The 18873-nt window shown below is 45.0% G+C and overlaps 1 protein-coding gene across 6 annotated transcripts in view; it reads left to right on the top strand.

Moving 5' to 3' along the window:
- grm8a (glutamate receptor, metabotropic 8a) overlaps positions 1-17889 on the top strand; it is a 439481-nt gene extending 421592 nt beyond the window's left edge. For 2 of the 6 annotated variants that reach the window (XM_079494663.1, XM_079494667.1), the window contains 3 exons: positions 11376-11516; positions 12060-12162; positions 16873-17889. In XM_079494663.1, the coding sequence (XP_079350789.1) occupies positions 11376-11516; positions 12060-12162; positions 16873-16922 (294 nt within the window). In that variant the 3' untranslated portion in view covers positions 16923-17889. Of the gene's footprint in view, positions 1-11375; positions 11517-12059; positions 12167-16872 lie in introns of all 6 variants that reach the window. The other 4 variants (XM_079494665.1, XM_079494666.1, XM_079494668.1 and 1 more) reach the window with 4 other exon arrangements.
- Positions 17890-18873: the final 984 nt, after the last annotated feature.

Consider the following 18873-nt stretch of genomic DNA (forward strand, 5'->3'; position numbering starts at 1 on the left):
CTGACCTCACTGACACCAGATTAATAGTTTTAACTCCTGCTTCTCAACCGTATTAAGAAGCTCTGTTGTTTCAGCGCGACCCCGTCGCTTCTCGCCCTCAGCTAGGGCGTCTTACTGGTTATCAGTACTTTTGAATAGTGGTGCATCTCTAAAAGCATGCACTTTTGAATGAAGTATTTTTAAAGCAAGTAGCAAGTACTCCACCATTTCACCATCAACACTTAAAACAACATTTCACGCACGCACGCACGCACGCACGCACGCACGCACGCACGCACAGCTTTACTATTTCTATAAGCTGTTTAAGTGCTCAGCAGTGAAAGGCCCAGCGATTCTGGTGTCACTGTGTGTGTGTGTGTGTGTGTGTGTGTGTGTGTGTGTGTGTGTGTGTGTGTGTGTGTGTGTGTGTGTGTGTGTGTGTGTGTGTGTGTGTGTGTGTGTGTGTGTGTGTGTGTGTGTGTGTGTGTGTGTGTGTGTGTGTGTGTGTGTGTGTGTGTGTGTGTGTGCGCCTGCCGCTTGTTGCTCAGTTGGAGTCGAGAGATAATGAGCTGACAATCTGTAAAGAACGACGAGAGATGGGGGGGGGGGGGGGGGTCTGAGGGGGGAGCGAAGGAAGAGATAGAAGAAGAGAGAGACCAGCTTTCAGAACAATAGAGGGAAAGAGACCCAGCAGATAATATAGCAGGGATATGGAGTGGGAAGACACTAACAACGCACGCACGCACGCACGCACGCACGCACGCACGCACGCACGCACGCACGCACGCACGCACGCACGCACGCACGCACGCACACAGTGGAGAGTTCGGGGGTGGAGAGGAGAGACGAAGAAATGACAGCAGAAGAGGGAGGGAAATGAAGGGAAGAATGAGGGGGGGGAGGGGAGGTCCCCGTCCCCCCTACACACACACACGCACACGCTTACACAATACTCCATTCCAATTAACTACAGCACCCCAACATGGCACGTACGGAGACTCCTCTGCCACACATGCAGTTTATTTACACAATTATAGACACCCACACATACACCCACACATGCACTCGCATGCACGCGTATATACACATACATGAAGAAACTTTCAGTTATTTACTAAACGGAACAGACCAAAGCTTTGCGGCAAGACGAGTTGGAACTTGCATTGCGGCAGAAACTTTGGTTTGCATTCTAACCACTTAAAACCCTCTCGTCTCAACCACTCAAACCCAGTCCTTATTGTGGGGAAAGCTTTCGCTGAAAATAGCTACACAAACTACAAGCTCACGACATGTTGCTGTGATGCTGGGGTTTAAGTGGTTAAAACTGGTCAGTCCATGATGTGATGTGTGATTAAAGCTGTCTCACTGTCACGTTGGCTAGCTCTCTGCCGCCCAAGGCAGGTGTCGTTTGCAGAAAGAAAGGCAGATAGACGGATACAAAAAAGCAACTATGAATTACGCTTCAAAATAGAGACATAATTGAAGGAGGGCAGGTGTTGTTTGGGTAGGAGAGAACACTGGGTTGTGGATACAGTACATACAATCGTACGTACATACGTACGTACGTACGTACGCATGGACGTACGTACATACATACGTACAAACGTACATACATACGTACATACGTACATACATGCGTACATGCGTACATGCGTACATACATACATACATACATACATACGTACATACATACGTACATGCGTACATACATACGTACATGCGTACATACGTACAGACGTACATGCATGGACCCCCTGTCCATGCTGTCTGCACGGTGCACGCACACACGCGCACACACATGCACACACAAACACTCACTTAACAGGCCAGCATCTGCAGACACAGCTGTGTTGAAGCAGTAAGACGCCTGAGGGCGAGAAGCGAGCCTGGGTGACAGCAGACTGCTGGGCGAGTGCTGGCGCTTTGGAATGGGGGGGGTCAGATCAACATATCTGGGTGACAGCAGACTGCTGGGCGAGTGCTGGCGCTTTGGAATGGGGGGGGTCAGATCAACATGGACTGAATTCTGTATTGGCCATATATGGAGCGTGTCTTGAGTGTACAGGGTTTGATGTGGTCAGATCAATATATGGAATGTCAGAACAGGTCAGCTCCATACTGTATATGGAGATCTAAGGGTTTGAGGTCAGACGTAGAGTTGCTGTCCTACTGTATATTGATGACATCAGGGATCTCCATATATGGGCTTAATATTGGTCAGATCTCCATCCCTGATGATGTCAAGTGATGTCACGAGGCATGACCATATATGGTCATGCTTGGGGTGACCAACCAACCGACGGGAATTGCACGTCTTCATGTAGGATGTAGGTGAACAGTTTATCACTTATCACACAGGCAGGTTGTTGAGCTGGCAGCCAGACACTGGGGTGGACATTTGGGCTCCATTTTGTGCCGTTTATAGCAGAGTTGACACATAGTTGGACACAGTCAGTGTTGCGTGAATGGAAATAGCATGTTGTCGGCGCACGTTAACTTGTCAGCGCACTTTATGAGGCTGAGTGCACACGCATGCACGCACGTGCGTGCACACACACACGATGTCTGAATGCCTGGCTTTAAACTCGGGTGAATACTGTGTGTGTGTGTGGGGCAGGTGCGTGCGTGCGTGTGAGAGAGAGTGTTCCGTGCATGTGTCCATATTCGCCTATCCACATTCATATTTCTTTCCCATTCCATCTTTCTCTCTCATTAATTAATGATTTCCCTCTCTCATAATAACTCTCCATTCTTTGATCATTGCCATGTCTGTCTCTCTTTCCCTGCCTCATTCTGTCTCTCTCTGCCTCTGCATGCTCCCCTCATCTCATTCTCACCTCTCTGCTTCCATCTCTCTCCTTCCCTTGCCTGTCCATATTTCTCTCTCTTGTTCCGTTTTCCTTTCCAACTATATCATTATGTGCTTTCATTATCTTTCATTACGTCCCCATTACGGCCCTCCTCCAGGCTGCTATAGGGAGTACCAAATTATCCTTGAGGGGGCGTCAACATCATTTTTGTCACCGCCATACTTCTGGGATTGTCTGGTTTGTTTACATTGAGCGACTATCCTGTGTGCTAGTATACGTTCTTTTTTTAAAACTGACCTCACAATGGTGCAGACTTGCTCAGTATAAGTGTCACAGCAGGTCACGTCGAGGGAATTGGCCAGAAAACGGAATTAGATTTCTCAGTTTTCCAGCATGGAGACAGCATCAAGGAACCCAGATTGACGCGTTTACAAAGACGTAGGATGGCTTGGATCTCGGCTGTACGGCGCACGGGCGCAGAGACATAACGTTCAACAAAGTATCTAAGCACAGCCGTCCGTGTTTGTTCACGACATTTTCCTTGTCCTTGTAAGGCATGTCGAGCCCGACGTTCTTTCTTATCCATCCTGGCGTTGGTTCACTATGTTGTCACCAAGAACAAGCTCAATGTTTACAAAAACAGACCACCGTCGCTCTATTCTGAGTCTTGTGGGCTAGAGTTTAAATCCCAGAAACATGGTGCTGCTAGCATTTCAGACACCCCCCCCCCCCCCTCTTGGTGACGTACACGTTTTTACAAACTATAGGTCCATATATTAAATGGTAATTGGTGCATTTATATAGCGCCTGTATCCAAGGTGCTATAGATTGTGCATTACATTCACCCATTCACACACACATTCATACACCGATTGCAGCGGAAGCCATGCAAGGTACCAACCAGCACATCGGGAGCAATTTTGGGGTTCAGTGTCTTGCCCAAGGACACTTCGACATGTAGACAGGAGGAGCCGGGATTCGAACCGCCGACCCATGGATCATTGGACGACCTGCTCTACCTCTTGAGCCACAGTCGCCCCTACCACTGTCTGCTGGACTCTTGTATCACTTCAACCATAACTTCAACCATAACCTCTATGCCTAATTCTAACCCCAACCTTTTCCTAATTGTAAGCCGCTGCCTTACTCCCCAGATCCCTTTAAAACCATAAAACAACCAATTATCTTGCGAGGACCAGTACAATGGTTCTTTACCAGACAGTGGCCTTGTGGTTAAAGTGTCCACCCTGATACTGGGAGGTCGGGGTTCGATCCCCGGCCGGGTCATACCAAAGAAAAATGGGACCCAATGCCTCCCTGCTTGGCATGACACTCGGCATCAATGGGTTGGATTGGGGGTCAAATCAACTAATCAAATGATTCCCTAGCGCGGCACGGCTGCAGCTCACCGCTCCTTGGCTGCGGCTCACCAGTCCAAGAGATGGGTCAATGCGGAGAACAAATTTCACTGCGGTAAAGTTTGTGACAAATCGCACGACTTTGACTTTGACATTGTCTATATTTTCTTCAAATTCTACTACACTTGCGGGAATATGTGGCCCTCACAAGTACGATACTATACGTGCACATACCTACACATGCACACACGCCTCCATGTACCAAAGCCAAGCCAACTTCTGTTCTGGCTTGTGGTTCACTATAGAGTCCATTATACAGGAAATGGTGATGAGTCTTTCTCCAGCTCATCTCCGTTTGCATGGCTGTTCTCCCATGCAGTCCATGTGTGTTCAAGTGTGTGCTGGTGTGTGCAGTAGCGAAACTACCTGGCAGTGGGCCCCGGTGCAAATATTTTGTGTGGGCCCCCTAAAATATAATAATAATACTAATAATGTGCTGCGGGGGGGGGGGGGGGGGGGTGCGATGCGATGTGAAATGATGCGTAGCGCTTCATTGTACCAAATGCGTCTTTGAACTGTACCTAAGCGATCTGATAGTAAAATATTCAATCAATTTGCATGTTTCACTTTCAATCATTCTGTATCTGTGTATCTGTAGCACTGCAGGGCTGCAGCCTACAGGCTATCAGAAATGACTTTGGACAGATGGAAAAAACTTTAGTTAAACTTGCAGAGTGACAGATTACTTTACCTGGGTTACATCTTCTGATAGTGCTGACATGACATAATAATCCCATCTAGTGTTTCATTAGCGCGACGGAACATGACAGAATAGGCTACAGCTGAGATATGTTGTGCTGCTGACAGGCAGCGCATGAACACAAACACACACGTTGAAACAAGGTGGTAAAAATACCAAGAAGGAGTGGACAGTGATGTCACTGTTATGCAACACGGAAGTAGTATGGACTTGAAGCTGTTTATAAACCAGCAGTCAGTGACATCACTGACGAATCCTTGGTGTTACTCTTCCTGCGACCGATAGCCCCTGAAACCAGGCTTTCACCGTCGTCCTGACTCTTTCTTTTTCTTTTCCTTCCCCTTCATGGGCCCCTTGGGGGGCTGGGCCCCGGTGCAATGCACCTGTTGCACCGTCGATAAAATCGCCACTGGGTGTGTGTATTTAAAGTGTGTTGGGTCTGGGTAATATTCGTGTGCATTTGTGCCTGTAGCGTGCGTGTGTATGTGTGCAGTACATGCATATGTGTGTGTGCGTGGCCATGTGTGTGTGAAGCGTGACTGACCATCTGGCACCAGTTGCTCTTCAGTGATATTTCACTCTTGGCTCTCGTCTGGTCACACTTCACTGCTTCACAGTGAGCCAAACACCTCTCTCGTGTGTGTGTGTGTGTGTGTGTGTGTGTGTGTGTGTGTGTGTGTGTGTGTGTGTGTGTGTGTGTGTGTGTGTGTGTGTGTGTGTGTGTGTGTGTGTGTGTGTGTGTGTGTGTGTGTGTGTGTGTGTGTGTGTGTGTGTGTGTGTGTGTGTGTGTGTGTGTGTGTGTGTGACATGTATGATCCATTAAAGCTCTATACATAATATAAGTGGAGTCTGTCTGTCAGACCGTCAACACTTGACTTCTCCTAATTGTTATTTTTGCACCTGACAGTGATGACCTAATCAAGTCCCACCGTTTGTTATACTGTATGTATATCCACTTTATCTGTGCAAAACAGCTACAAAATGTCATTCGGATGAACTGTAGACATTCATGTTTCTTGTGATATATTATATCCTGCTATAATTAGGCAACCTCTGTCAGTCACTCAGTCACCCTCATAACCTGTCTGTTCCACATGGTTCTCCTGTGTGTGCGCGTGCGTGCGTGCGTGCGTGCGTGCGTGCGTGCGTGCGCGGGGGGGGGGTCCTGCATATTCTGCAGACAACCACGACGCCTGTTTTTCACTTTCCGAAAATGTTATTATCTTATTATTTATTAACATAAAGTAAGATATGTTCCGGTGATTTGAGCAAAAAGAACATTTGCGCTCTTTGTGAGCAAATATGTAAGGGTATTTACAGAAATGAAGACATTTGTCCTGGCAGTGTTGGTCATTGTTCACGGCTCTGATAGCCTGAGGGGGAAAACAACTATTTCTGTGTCTCTCTGCAGTGCAGGCACGTGGACATCCAAGGGGGTTTCAGCCCCTGCCCCTTGAACAGTGTCTCTGTCTACCATTCATTGACAGCCAGCCAAACTGGCTGTCAATCCTAAATCCTAACATTTTTCTGAAAAACCCATGTTTCTATGTCAGTGGTGCTCAACCTTTTTCATGTCAAGGACCCCCAGAATTATCTCTATTGGGCCACGGACCCCCATCTCAAAAAATGTAGTTCCAGGGACCCCCCAGAAGCAAATAGTTTTGTCAAAAATGTTCGCTCTGATGTTCAATGATTTGCGCCACATTTTAACGATTTTTCGAAAATAGCAGACCTACAAGCTCGTAGAGCGCCACTCTGTGGCGCACTATGAGCTTGTAGATCTGCTATTTTTCAAATGCTAAATTATAACATAATGTTTAAAACACAAAGGGGTTCCCGCCCAAAATGGATTAAAACACCACACGGAGAGTCAGGTTGTAGCGTTCTATAGCTCCGGTTTTAATTCCCTTGATGTGTGTAAGGTACATGTAGTAAACTGCAATATTAAACAAAACAGAAACACAAATATTCCATCAGCAAACAATAAGACAAAAAGTAACATTTTGAATTATGTAAATGCAAACTATAAATATATCAATTTACAGCAGGCAATGCTTGCGAAGGCGAACACAGAAATCTGCAACATGTGCTGTAAGTTTGTAACAAACCTAAAATCTAACAGTGTTGTTTCCTAGAGTGACTGAGCTCTGCTCTCTATCAGTACTTTTCCATAAAATGACGACCTGTGCCCTAATTACTCCAAATAAAGAACAGGTGCTACTCTTGCAATCAACAACTCACAAGAGGTTGAACACTCAAATTACCCATCCCCCAGTCCGACTTCTGTTGCAATACCACACTAGAAGCATGGGTGGTGCTAAACACAAAATTAACTGCCTGGGAGGCAGAACACCCGGCATGCCACTCCAGAGTCCAGACCATGAATGCATTGATTGATTGATTGAAATATTTATTAACAGTTTGCAGAATTACAGTACATTTTAAGCACAAACTCAATACAAAGACTGTTAACTGTGAGTGGACAACCCAATTAAGCATTACACTTGTTTACAAGAGGGTCCACCTTGTTCAATTCATCAAAACGGCATTTACTATGGTGAAATAAATGCAAATGCCCCCTTTTCCATGCCACACCTGAGTTCAAGAAAATGGCCTTTTTCCGAACTCTCCTGAACATGAACACAGCATTTTACGCTTAATGAATTTGTTTAGAAATCCATGTCGTACACCACATCTCCACTAGCCAAAGAGTGCGGGGTTGTGCCTCGAAAATAGTGGATATACAAGCTCTTTGTAGCTACGGATTTACAAGCTCGAGCTTGTAGATCCGTAATTTTTTTTTTTAGGGTATTTGAGGCCCTGCCTCTAACATTCTCTGCACGCCCCCTGCTGTAGTGAGTCTTATCGCGCACCCGAAACAGCCGATCTACAAGCTCACCGGCACTGGCACGCAACCAAGTATAAATCAGGCTCTTGTAGCCTGGGGGGGGGGAAAGTTATCTCTGTGGCGAGTCTAACAGCATGCAGAGGGAAAACTGTGGAGCCTAGCCGATCTGTTACGGCCGTCCAAATAACATTTAAATCCTCTGTCCACTGACAGTAATTAGCCCATAACGTAGAAGCATTTGGCATAAAGCGGATCTCTCTGGTTAACACCGTGCGGAAACATGGGGCGCTTTGTCACGGCTGTCGATAGCCAGGGTCATGGAGACAACGTTTTAAATAAAGAGGAACCTCGCTCTCGGAGTCGGAGAAAAATACATTCTATTATGGGCTGACACTGACAAGGCAATCAGAAGCCTAGAGGTGTCATGTCTGGGCCGTCTTCTGCATTGGGACTCTCTGGCAGGTGCAGTTGTAAGTGGGCAGTAATGGTCCAGCCTTCCTTCTCCTGTCTGACAGCCCTCCTCTGTTCATTGTCAGGTCATAGTCTTCTTCATCACTGCCTCAAGCTGGGTTGACAGTGCACGGTTTGGTCAGGGTCCTCTCTCTCTGTCTGTCCGTCTCTCTGTCTCTCTCTCTCGATTGCTCTCTCGATTGCTCCGTCTCTCGCCATCCCTACTCTCTTCTTTATTTTAATAGCCCACACTCTCCTCTCTCTGTCATTCTCTGACTCTCACAGGACCACCCCCCCCCTCTCTCTGTACCTATACCCCCACCTCCGCTTTGAAAGACAGACTGAGAGGTATAGTCTTCATTCTTCCTTTCAGTCCTCGGTCCGGTGTTCTGACAGTCAAATGTCTGAATGCTAAATTAGCACCGGTTTCTCTCTGGCTCTCTCCCACTGTCTGCTGTCTGTAGTGTACACATGTGACATGCTTTGTGTGCAGACACTGTCTGTACACACATGTGACATGCTTTGTGTGCAGACAGTCTGTATACACATGTGACATGCTTTGTGTGCAGACACTGTCTGTACACACATGTGACATGCTTTGTGTGCAGACAGTCTGTATACACATGTGACATGCTTTGTGTGCAGACACTGTCTGTACACACATGTGACATGCTTTGTGTGCAGACACTGTCTGTACACACATGTGACATGCTTTGTGTGCAGACAGTCTGTATACACATGTGACATGCTTTGTGTGCAGACAGTCTGTATACACATGTGACATGCTTTGTGTGCAGACAGTCTGTATACACATGTGACATGCTTTGTGTGCAGACAGTCTGTATACACATGTGACATGCTTTGTGTGCAGACACTGTCTGTACACAGAGATGGGCAACATACAAATACTGGGTCACAGAATGTATTTAAATACAAAATACAAATACTGGTCTGAGAAATGTATTTGAGATACAAATACGTATTTTGAAAATACATGAAAATACATTTTCATTAAAATGTATATAATGATAAGTAAATTCATAATTAATTGCCAAATATTAAATGAATGACCTGTCAGAATGTCTAATACATTGAAGGTTATTAAGAATGATACACTTTATATTTTAAGCAAATCAATGTGCTATAACTGTATCAAACAGGACCCACAAAGGAATGGATTGGCCATCTGATTCATCACTGTCACTCCTCTTTGACTTCTACCTCAAGAAAAATGTAGAAAGAGATTGATTGATTGATTGATTGATTGATTGATTAGGCCTACCACCAATTTACATTTAAACCAACAATAAAAAACAAGATAAGTAAACAAGATACTAATGACTAAGATGAATAGATTATCAATTAAAGGAGCATTCAGTGATTTGGAAAACCCCCCGGTCTTCCCCGGTAACAAGATGTGCACATGCAGTGCCGATTCTGGCCTCCAAGGGGCCCTAAGCATGATTGTAGCAAGGGGGCCCCCCATGAAAAAACGGGGGGTTTTGAAACAGTTTAAAACAGAGCAGAATAAGGTATAAACATTTATTGTCTGTCTGTCTGTCTGTCTGTCTGTCTGTCTGTCTGTCTGTCTGTCTGTCTGTCTGTCTGTCTGTCTGTCTGTCTGTGTATGACAGACTGACTGGTATAAACAGCGCCCCCGGTGTAGAGGGATGGTATGACAGACTGGTATAAACAGCGCCCCCAGTGGGGAGGGATGGTATGACAGACTGGTATAAACAGCGCCCCCAGTGGGGAGGGATGGTATGACAGACTGGTATAAACAGCAACCCCCAGTGGGGAGGGATGGTATGACAGACTGGTATAAACAGTGCCCCCAGTGGGGAGGGATGGTATGACAGACTGACTGGTATAAACAGCGTCCCCAGTGGGGAGGGATGGTATAAACAGCACCCCCAGTGTAGAGGGATGGTATAAACAGCGCCCCCAGTGGGGAGGGATGGTATGACAGACTGACTGGTATAAACAGCGCCCCCAGTGGGGAGGGATGGTATGACAGAGAGACTGGTATAAACAGCGCCCCCAGTGGGGAGGGATGGTATGACAGACTGACTGGTATAAACAGTGCTCCCAGTGGGGAGGCTGTGTTGTGGCTTTAGTCACAAACTTAAGCATGGCCCCAGGAAATTATAGATACAAACACAAGGATAAAAAAAAACTCAATTGTATATATATATATATATATATATACACACCCCCGCCGCCCCCCCCACTTTGAAAGGGGGGCGTTTCCGCGTGGTGGAAATGTCTACTACGATAGGCCTGTCCTTGATTCTGATCACTAAGGTACGCTGTTGGCGGAAGATTTCACCATTGAGCAGCACACTCACTGCGCAAATAACGTAAAAAGCCCCCACGGCTCCGCCCGCCCTGTGCTCACCGTTCCTTGCCAGGCCTCAAACGGCCTGGCCAATCAGCAGCGGCTATCCCGCCTCTAGCTGCTGCTGATTGGCCAGGCCGTTTTGTGGCCGGGCATCAAGTCTGCCTGAGAGTTCCCAGATGGGAGCAGGAGGGGGGAACCCAGTGTACTCTCTGCTGCCCCATCTGGCGGAGTCAGGTTATGTGTTTTGCCCCTACAGTTTAAACCTGAGGCTGTGTAAAATGACATTAAAAAGTATTTTATGTATTTGAAATACAGAAAATACTAGATCTGAAAGTATCTAGATACAAAATACATCTCATTTCTTCCATCCCAGCAAAATACAAATTACAAAATACAAAAAAGTATTTCAAATACGTATTTCAAATACATGTATTTCAAATACTGCCCATCTCTACACACATGTGACATGCTTTGTGTGCAGACAGTCTGTACACACATGTGACATGCTTTGTGTGCAGACACTGTCTGTATACACATGCGTTTGTAACCACGTTTGGGTCACGGACCAATTTTTAAGGTTCGCAAGTAAATAACCCCTTTGTTGTGTCTTCCGTAAAAAATTAAAGAAAACAAATGTCAACAGTATATATTTCAAAAGTAAAAAAATAATCAAAAAACCATTCGATTGAATGAATTCCAACATATTTATTCAAAGTATTTCATAAATTAAATAATTCACATAAATGATTCTCTCTCTCTCTCTCTCTCTCTCTCTCTCTCTCTCTCTCTCTCTCTCTCTCTCTCTCTCTCTCTCTCTCTCTCTGTGTAGATGTACATCCAGACCACCACTCTGACCATCTCTCTGAGTCTGTCGGCCTCGGTGTCTCTAGGGATGCTCTACATGCCTAAAGTCTACGTCATCCTCCTCCACCCGGAGCAGAACGTTCCCAAACGCAAACGCAGCTTCAAGGTAACCCAACCCGTGCAACTCGAGCAGATCAAAACGAATGTTTGGGGGGGTCAATAAGGGCCTTTCTCAGCCCCACCCTTCTCCCATTTGTTTATATTGTGTTTAGGATCCAAGATGGCCCCAGCACCAGGAGGGGGTGGGGTGGAGGTGATCGGGTGGGGTCGATGTGCCCTTACTGGGCTGCGTTCACACATTCAAGACACCTGTCTTGTGTTTGTCTTGTGTCTGTGTTTAATGGCCGCTCCAATGCATTTCCAATGGAAGCCCATATGATTTGACCAAACATTTTGTTTAATGGGGGGAGGGGGGCAGAACACATCCATCAAAGCTGTATTCAGACACAAGTCAGGTGTCAGACACAAGGCAAGTGTCTTGAACGCAGCCCAGTAAGGGCATTTGTTGACCCCGCCCGCTCACCTCCGCCCCACACCCTCCTGGTGCTGCAGGCTGCAGCCATCTTGGAAACTAAACACAATATAAACAATTGGAGAGGGGTGGGGCCGAGAAAGGCCCTTATTGTGATGTGTGTGTTTTGTCATGAAGGCCATCGTGACAGCAGCCACCATGTCTGCTAAACTGCAGAAAGGAGGCGACCGCCCCAACGGCGAGGTGAAGACCGAACTGTGTGAAAGCATGGAGACCAACAGTGAGTAAGAGAACACTCCGATTTTTTTACGTAAACATATAAAGTATACTGTAGTGTGACATGGATATATAAACGTGCGTGCGCATGCGTGCGCGCACACACACACACACACACACGCACACACACACACACACACACACAAATCCTGATATTCATTTAACTCTAAGAATGCAGTGCAAAATGCAGTACAACTACAAATGTAACTGTTATGGGTCCAGGTTTTAAAGATGCAAACATTTAGGGAACTCTGAGACTAGCAAGAACAAAATGGTGTATTGATCCCACCGGTTCCTATCAACTTTGGTCACATTTTCCTTCATGATAGCCTATACATCACATGTTCATACAGGCATATTGTTCATATATTCAGAAGATACTGCCAATTAGTGTTGTAGTCCAGTGTTGTTTTTGGCAGCAATTTTTTATTTTAGTTTTAGTCATGGTCTCTTGAATAGTTTTAATTTAGTTTTAGTCACATTTTAGTCACCTGGAATGTCTTAGTGTTAGTCTAGTTTTAGTCGACTAAATATCATGGGATTTTAGTCGACTAAATCCACAGTTGATTTTGTCGACTAAAAGGTATTTTGGCGGGCCTTGGTGCCGTCGTAATGGCTGATTTTACACTTGCTGAAAATAGCCGATCTACAAGCTCACATCGTCTGTGATCGGCTATTTTCAGCATGCAACCAAGTGTAAAATGACTTATACTGGTCACTGGATCTCTTGTCCACTAGTCCCTTCCTAACATTTTAGTCTAGTTTTTATTTGTTGACGAAATTGTCAGTATATTTAGTCTTAGTTTTAGTCATCATAGCTTAGTATTCATTTAGTTTCCATTTAGTTTTCGTCAGTGGACAAAGGTAGTCAACGAACATTTTTCGTCTTAGTAGTCGACGAAAACACTGCTTGAGTCCTTGACTTGTCTCAAGTCCGGTCTCGAGTCCACATTTCCATTTACTCTGTCTCGTCTCGGTCTCGCCCTTCATTTGACTAGGACTTGACTCGGTCTCGGAACAAGGGGCTTGGGACTCCTCCCCCACCTAGTCCACTCGAGTCACGAGTCACTACAATGAAATACATGTATTATGCCCATATTATGAGGAGCCCATAGAGCACCGAAGTCTGATGTCAATATCGGTAGAGGGCGCAAATCCACGGGTTCATGTACTTTTTATTTGCATTGTAATCCTAATCCCCATAGGGGAGATCGCCTCATCTAATAACTGTGTTTGAAAAATAAACATGTCATCCCGGCCGTTTCACTCATATGGATATGAAGAATCAACTGACTGAGAGAAAACGCTATTGTTACTGCTACTGAATTAGTTACATTTTCGCTAGAAACAGACTGGACCACAACGCTTATATGAACGATTTTAAGATGAGCCCATGTTATTCTCCATAGAGAGAAATGACTTCCTTGAACCAGGCAGAACTAGGGGATGAGCGAGTGACGTCAGGACCATATCTATTCACATTAACGTTATAAGAGAGCTGTCTGGCGCTTCTAAAGTTCTAGTGTTAAGTAAAGGAGCGTAGCTGACGCATGCCTGCTCTCGCAGTGTTTAGGCCTGATCGAAATAAAATAAAAAAGTCCTCTGAAAGAATATATATTCAAAGATTTGTGCCAAATTTTCACGATTTTTCAAAAATAGCAGACCTACAAGCTCGTAGCGCGCCACTCGGTGGCGCGCTATGAGCTTGTAGATCTGCTATTTTTCAATAGCTAAAGTATAACATAATGCTTAGTTAAAACACCAAAAGGGGTTTCCGTCCAGAATAAAAAATAAATCTGGTCTCGGTCTCGACTCGATCTCGCCTCCCGGGAGACTTGACCCCTCCGACACTCGCGGTCTTGACTTGGACTGTCGTTACTGCCCAAGACACTGGCAGGGACTGACATGGGTGACTTCACCCAATCATCACCCGAAAAACACATTTACCAAAATCGACCATGGTAATTGCTATACAATAAATGCAAACCTTCTCATGCAAACGTTCTCAAGAGAAGGTTGGTGAAAGAAGCAATTTGCTCCGAGTTATTTTCATGTTAATGAGGACATGAGTTCAAATACAGATGGAGAATAAATTGATTTCTCTGCAGATGTTTTATGCATGGCAAAACAGACGCTACGCTGGTTTTGTTTATGGGAGTGGTGAGAGTTGGTTTATTGTACACGTTTGAAAAGAAACAGGAATAACATGGGAAGAAGATAGGTGTGTGTGTGTGTGTGTGTGTGTGTGCGTGTGTGCGTGTGTGCGTGCGTGCGTGCGTGCGTGCGTGCGTGTTATATCATTGCTGTCAGGCAGAGAGCTTGTATCTATCTAATAGATAAGCAGATAGATACAACGGATGAGCATACATACAAGTATAGCAATAACATTAATAAATAAGTCGGCCCCTTTTCAGCGATCTTTCGTTTTTCCTTACACCTTTCAAATGGCCACAGAATATTTATCTCCAGTACGATTGAGGGAAGGAGAGATGGAGAGAGCGATGCCACTGGCTCACAGATGGCGCAAAGGTGGGCCAGTTGCCATACCCTTATCGTATTTTGCATATTCGTATAATATAATATGGTTGTAGTGTTTTTGTCACTGTATATGGGCACTTACGCAAAATGTGTTGCCACTCGAGTCGAGTAATTATAACTAAGGCTAAATATATTGAAATTGACAATTTCATCAACAAATAATAACTAGACTAAAATGTTCGGGAGAGACTAGTGGAGAAGAGATCGAGTAGAACTAAAAGACAAGTTATTTTATGATTGGTTGCGCTCTGGTATTTCGCTTTGAAAATAGATGACGCGTTGTGAGCTTGTAAATCGTCTATTTTCAGCATGCAATTTAAAATCAGGCATTACGACGCCATCAAGACAACTGTAAATTAAGTCGACTTATTTAGTCGACTAGACTAAAACATAACTGAAACTAAATTGAATTTTATTCAAAAGATTGACTAAAACGAAATCAGAATCTGCCGTCAAAATCAAAATCACTATAGTGTGTGCGTGCGTGCGCAGCGTGTACAGGTGAGTGTGCCTGGACAGCCATGCAGGTGCATAATGGCAGTAGGCGGCGGGCGCCAGTCCACCACACAAACCCGTCCTGCCAGTCAGCACTTTGTTTGTTTGTGTCAGAGGAGGAACTGGGTCACAGTTCATTTATTTACTCATTAGCCAAAATGTGCTGAGTCATCGTGGTCCAGTACTGCACACACTGTGGAAAAAAGTTTGCAAATTAATATGAGTTTGGCACTTACCGTGGACACTTCCTTTATGCAACAATGACTAGCCCCCCCGAAACACACATACACACACACACACACACACATTTTGCAAGAGGGGCTGTTTTTCGTTGGAAAATGTCAATACTGAGCCGGGGGGCATTTTTCATAAATGAAAAAAGAGGAGAAAAAAAAGAAGATTATGCTGCATCACTCCAATTCTGTTTTTCAAATTATTGACTTTCTTTCTTTTTATTCATTTTTTTTTTCAATCAGGGACCATTTTTCTGTAATTTTTTGCCTGCTTCTCTTGTGGCAGGGTATAATGACCATGCAGTGAAAATATGAACGGACAAGACTACAAATGCAGTTACAGGCAGGCCAGGGGGGGGGGGAGGATAACAGCAGTATGGGCCTACAGATCTAAAGCTTGATTTATGCTTTTCAAAAATATCTGATAATAATAGCTCCTAGATCGGCTATTTTTGGCGCGTGACACCGACGCGCCATCAAGTACATATTGGGGCGTATAAGCCGTGAGGTCTGCTGCTGTGAGCTATATGTGTCTACAGTGGCGTGCACAGACATTTAGAGGGGCAGGTGCTCAAGTGGAAAAAAAGGGCACTTTGTGCAGCGCGTGGAACCGGCCGGTTGCCTTAATAGTGTGAGATTTATAGATTGTGGGGCCTAAATAATATATTAGAAGCTTTTTTTATCAAGAATTGATCAATGTTACCATGGTCCACATACTGTACAGTGTAACTGTACAAAATAAGGGCACATTGCCAAAAGGGCAGGGGGTGCTCTAGCACCCCCTAGTGTCTATCTGTGCACGCCACTGCGTGTCTAAAATTAAAATCCGGAGTGGGCATTTCACTCTGACAGTGAACAGTCTAACCAAGTGGATGGATGAGGATTTGACTGTGTACAGGGCCTCTGTCAGTCTATGGAGACGTCTTCTCTCATATGACATGTCTTTCTATCTGTCACTCTCTCTCTCTCTCGCATGTTTTTGACTGATTGTCACCCTTTTGTCTGTCTCTAGCCCATTTTGGGCGGGAACCCCTTTTGGTGTTTTTAACTAAAGCATTATGTTATACTTTAGCTATTGAAAAATAGCAGATCTACAAGCTCATAGCGCGCCACCGAGTGGCGCGCTATGAACTTGTAGGTCTGCTATTTTTTGAAAAATCGTAAAAATGCGACACAAATCTTTGAATTATTCTTTCAGAGGGAACGTTTTTTTTTTTTTTTCGACGTCGGGGCCTAAATGGGCTATAGTCTCCCTCTCTCTCATCTCTCCTCTTCCCTCCTTTCTCTGTCGCTCTCTCTCCTCTTCCCTCCGCTTTATATCTCTATCCATTATCTTCTCACTCTAATATATTTCCCTTCGGATTCTCTCCCACCACCCCCGCCCCCCCCCCCCCCCCCCCCTCCCCCTGGTTTTCTTCTCCCTGCTCTCCTTCTCTGTCCATGTATAGCTTCATCAACTAAGATGACATACGTCAGTTACAGCAACCACGCCATCTGAGAAGACCTGAGATGACAGAGAGAAGAGGAATGGACGGATGGAGATGAGAGAGAGAGAGAGAGGGAGAGAGAAGGAAAAGGGGACTGGAGAAGTGAAAGGAAAAGAGTGCGGGTCCACCCCTCCCCCTCTCATAGAATAGGCCACGCCCCCTCTCAGCTGATTGCTCAAGGGAAGTGATGGACAACTGGCTGGGGGGCTCCTCCCACCGACAACCAAGCATGAGACATTTTGTATTGTTCTGCATCAAAACCCCCTTTGGCCACAGAGAGAGGCGGGACCACACAGACCAATTAGCCAATCAGTGTGCCTGCTTTTTCTTTTTCTTTTCTGCCGCTCACAGCTCATTGGGCCAACCATAGACATTTTAAACAAAAAAATGAAAAATAAAATAAACATAAAAACGGAAGCAAATTGAATGTCTGACGTGTCACAGGGAGCCTGCAGTCGACCAGGAAAAAACAACATGAATAAATCTATCGGAGAAAAAAAAATATATATATAAAAACGTGAAAACAAAAGGAAAAAAAATACTAAACTAAACCATGTAGTCGTTCTATTTAAAAAATCAACAGAGGACTGAGTTGGGATGGGGGAGAGGTCTTTTGTGGGGTGGGGGAGATTTAAGAGATGAGAACAAGTTTATTAAAGAAGATTATATAAAAAAAAAAACATGGAAAAAAAGGGTTAAGATGAGACTCAAACCTGTTTGTCGTTAACTCTCTACTTGTATTTTTGTGGTCGTGACAACTTTTTTTCATTCTTGTCGCAGCTGTTGTCTGATGGATTGCCCTGTCTGCATCCCGACACGAGTGTGTTTGCTTCCCATGTCTTGGTAACTCTGGGGTCGTTAAACCTATCGGGAATCGTGAACCTGTAACAATGCCATGGTTTCAAGCATGCTGGGTTTTTTTTATACAGAAAAAAACAGATGAATAAATCTATTTATAATAAAGGAATGTTTTGCAAATGTGTAGATTTGGCTGGCTGTGATTTTGGAGAAGTTGCACAACGTTTGGTTGTCTGGTTGGTTTTGGTGTCTGACGGTGTTGGACACACATACCCTCAGTGGCGTGCACAGATAGACACTAGGGGGTGCTAGAGCACCCACTGCCCTTTTGGCAATGTGCCCTTTTGAAAAAAAAAAAAACTTTCTTCTTTTTCTTTTTTGATTTTTCAAAAATAGCAGATCTACAAGTTCATAGCGCGCCACTCGGTGGCGCGCTATGAGCTTGTAGATCTGCTATTTTTCAATAGCTAAAGCATAACATAATGCTAACACCAAAAGGGGTTCCCGCCCAAAATGGATTAAGGCAACCGGCCGGTTCCACGCGCTGCACAAGGTGCCCTTTTTTAACTTGAGCACCTGCCCTTCTAAATGTCTGTGCACGCCACTGATACAAGGTTTTCGACTGACATTGACAATATCAAGGATCTGTCTGTCATGACTCATGATAACGTCTATTTGACAAAATGATGCATTTGAATTACTGCTGCTACAGCTCCTTACTGAAAAGAAAGTCGCATCATAGACTGTCTGCTTCAACAAGCTTTTTGATTCCATAAACGGAATCAAATCTGCCTTTATTACACGCTAGCAATTTTGGAACGTGATTTGAAATATGGAACATTTGATTATCCATTGTGAAAATTGTAAATTGAAAAACTGTTAATGGACAAATCAAGCTGTACTGCAGGCAGGCAGACAGGCAGACGGACGGACGGACGGACGGACGGACGGACGGACGGCATATATAATTACAGTCGGAGAATACTTTTACCTTGCACATCCACACGTGCGTGCGTGCGTGCGTGCGCAGAGAAGTTCCAACAGGGGGATTCTGGTCACCCTACTGCCTACGGTTGCCATGGCAGCAGAGCCAGATTCAGAGGACCTCGAGTTGAGCAGCTCTCCAGTGTGATGTGTGTGTGTGTGCGCGCGCACACACACACA

This window comes from Electrona antarctica (genome assembly GCF_951216825.1).
Source record: "Electrona antarctica genome assembly, chromosome: 23".
In the NCBI taxonomy this organism is placed as follows: Eukaryota; Metazoa; Chordata; class Actinopteri; order Myctophiformes; family Myctophidae; genus Electrona; species Electrona antarctica.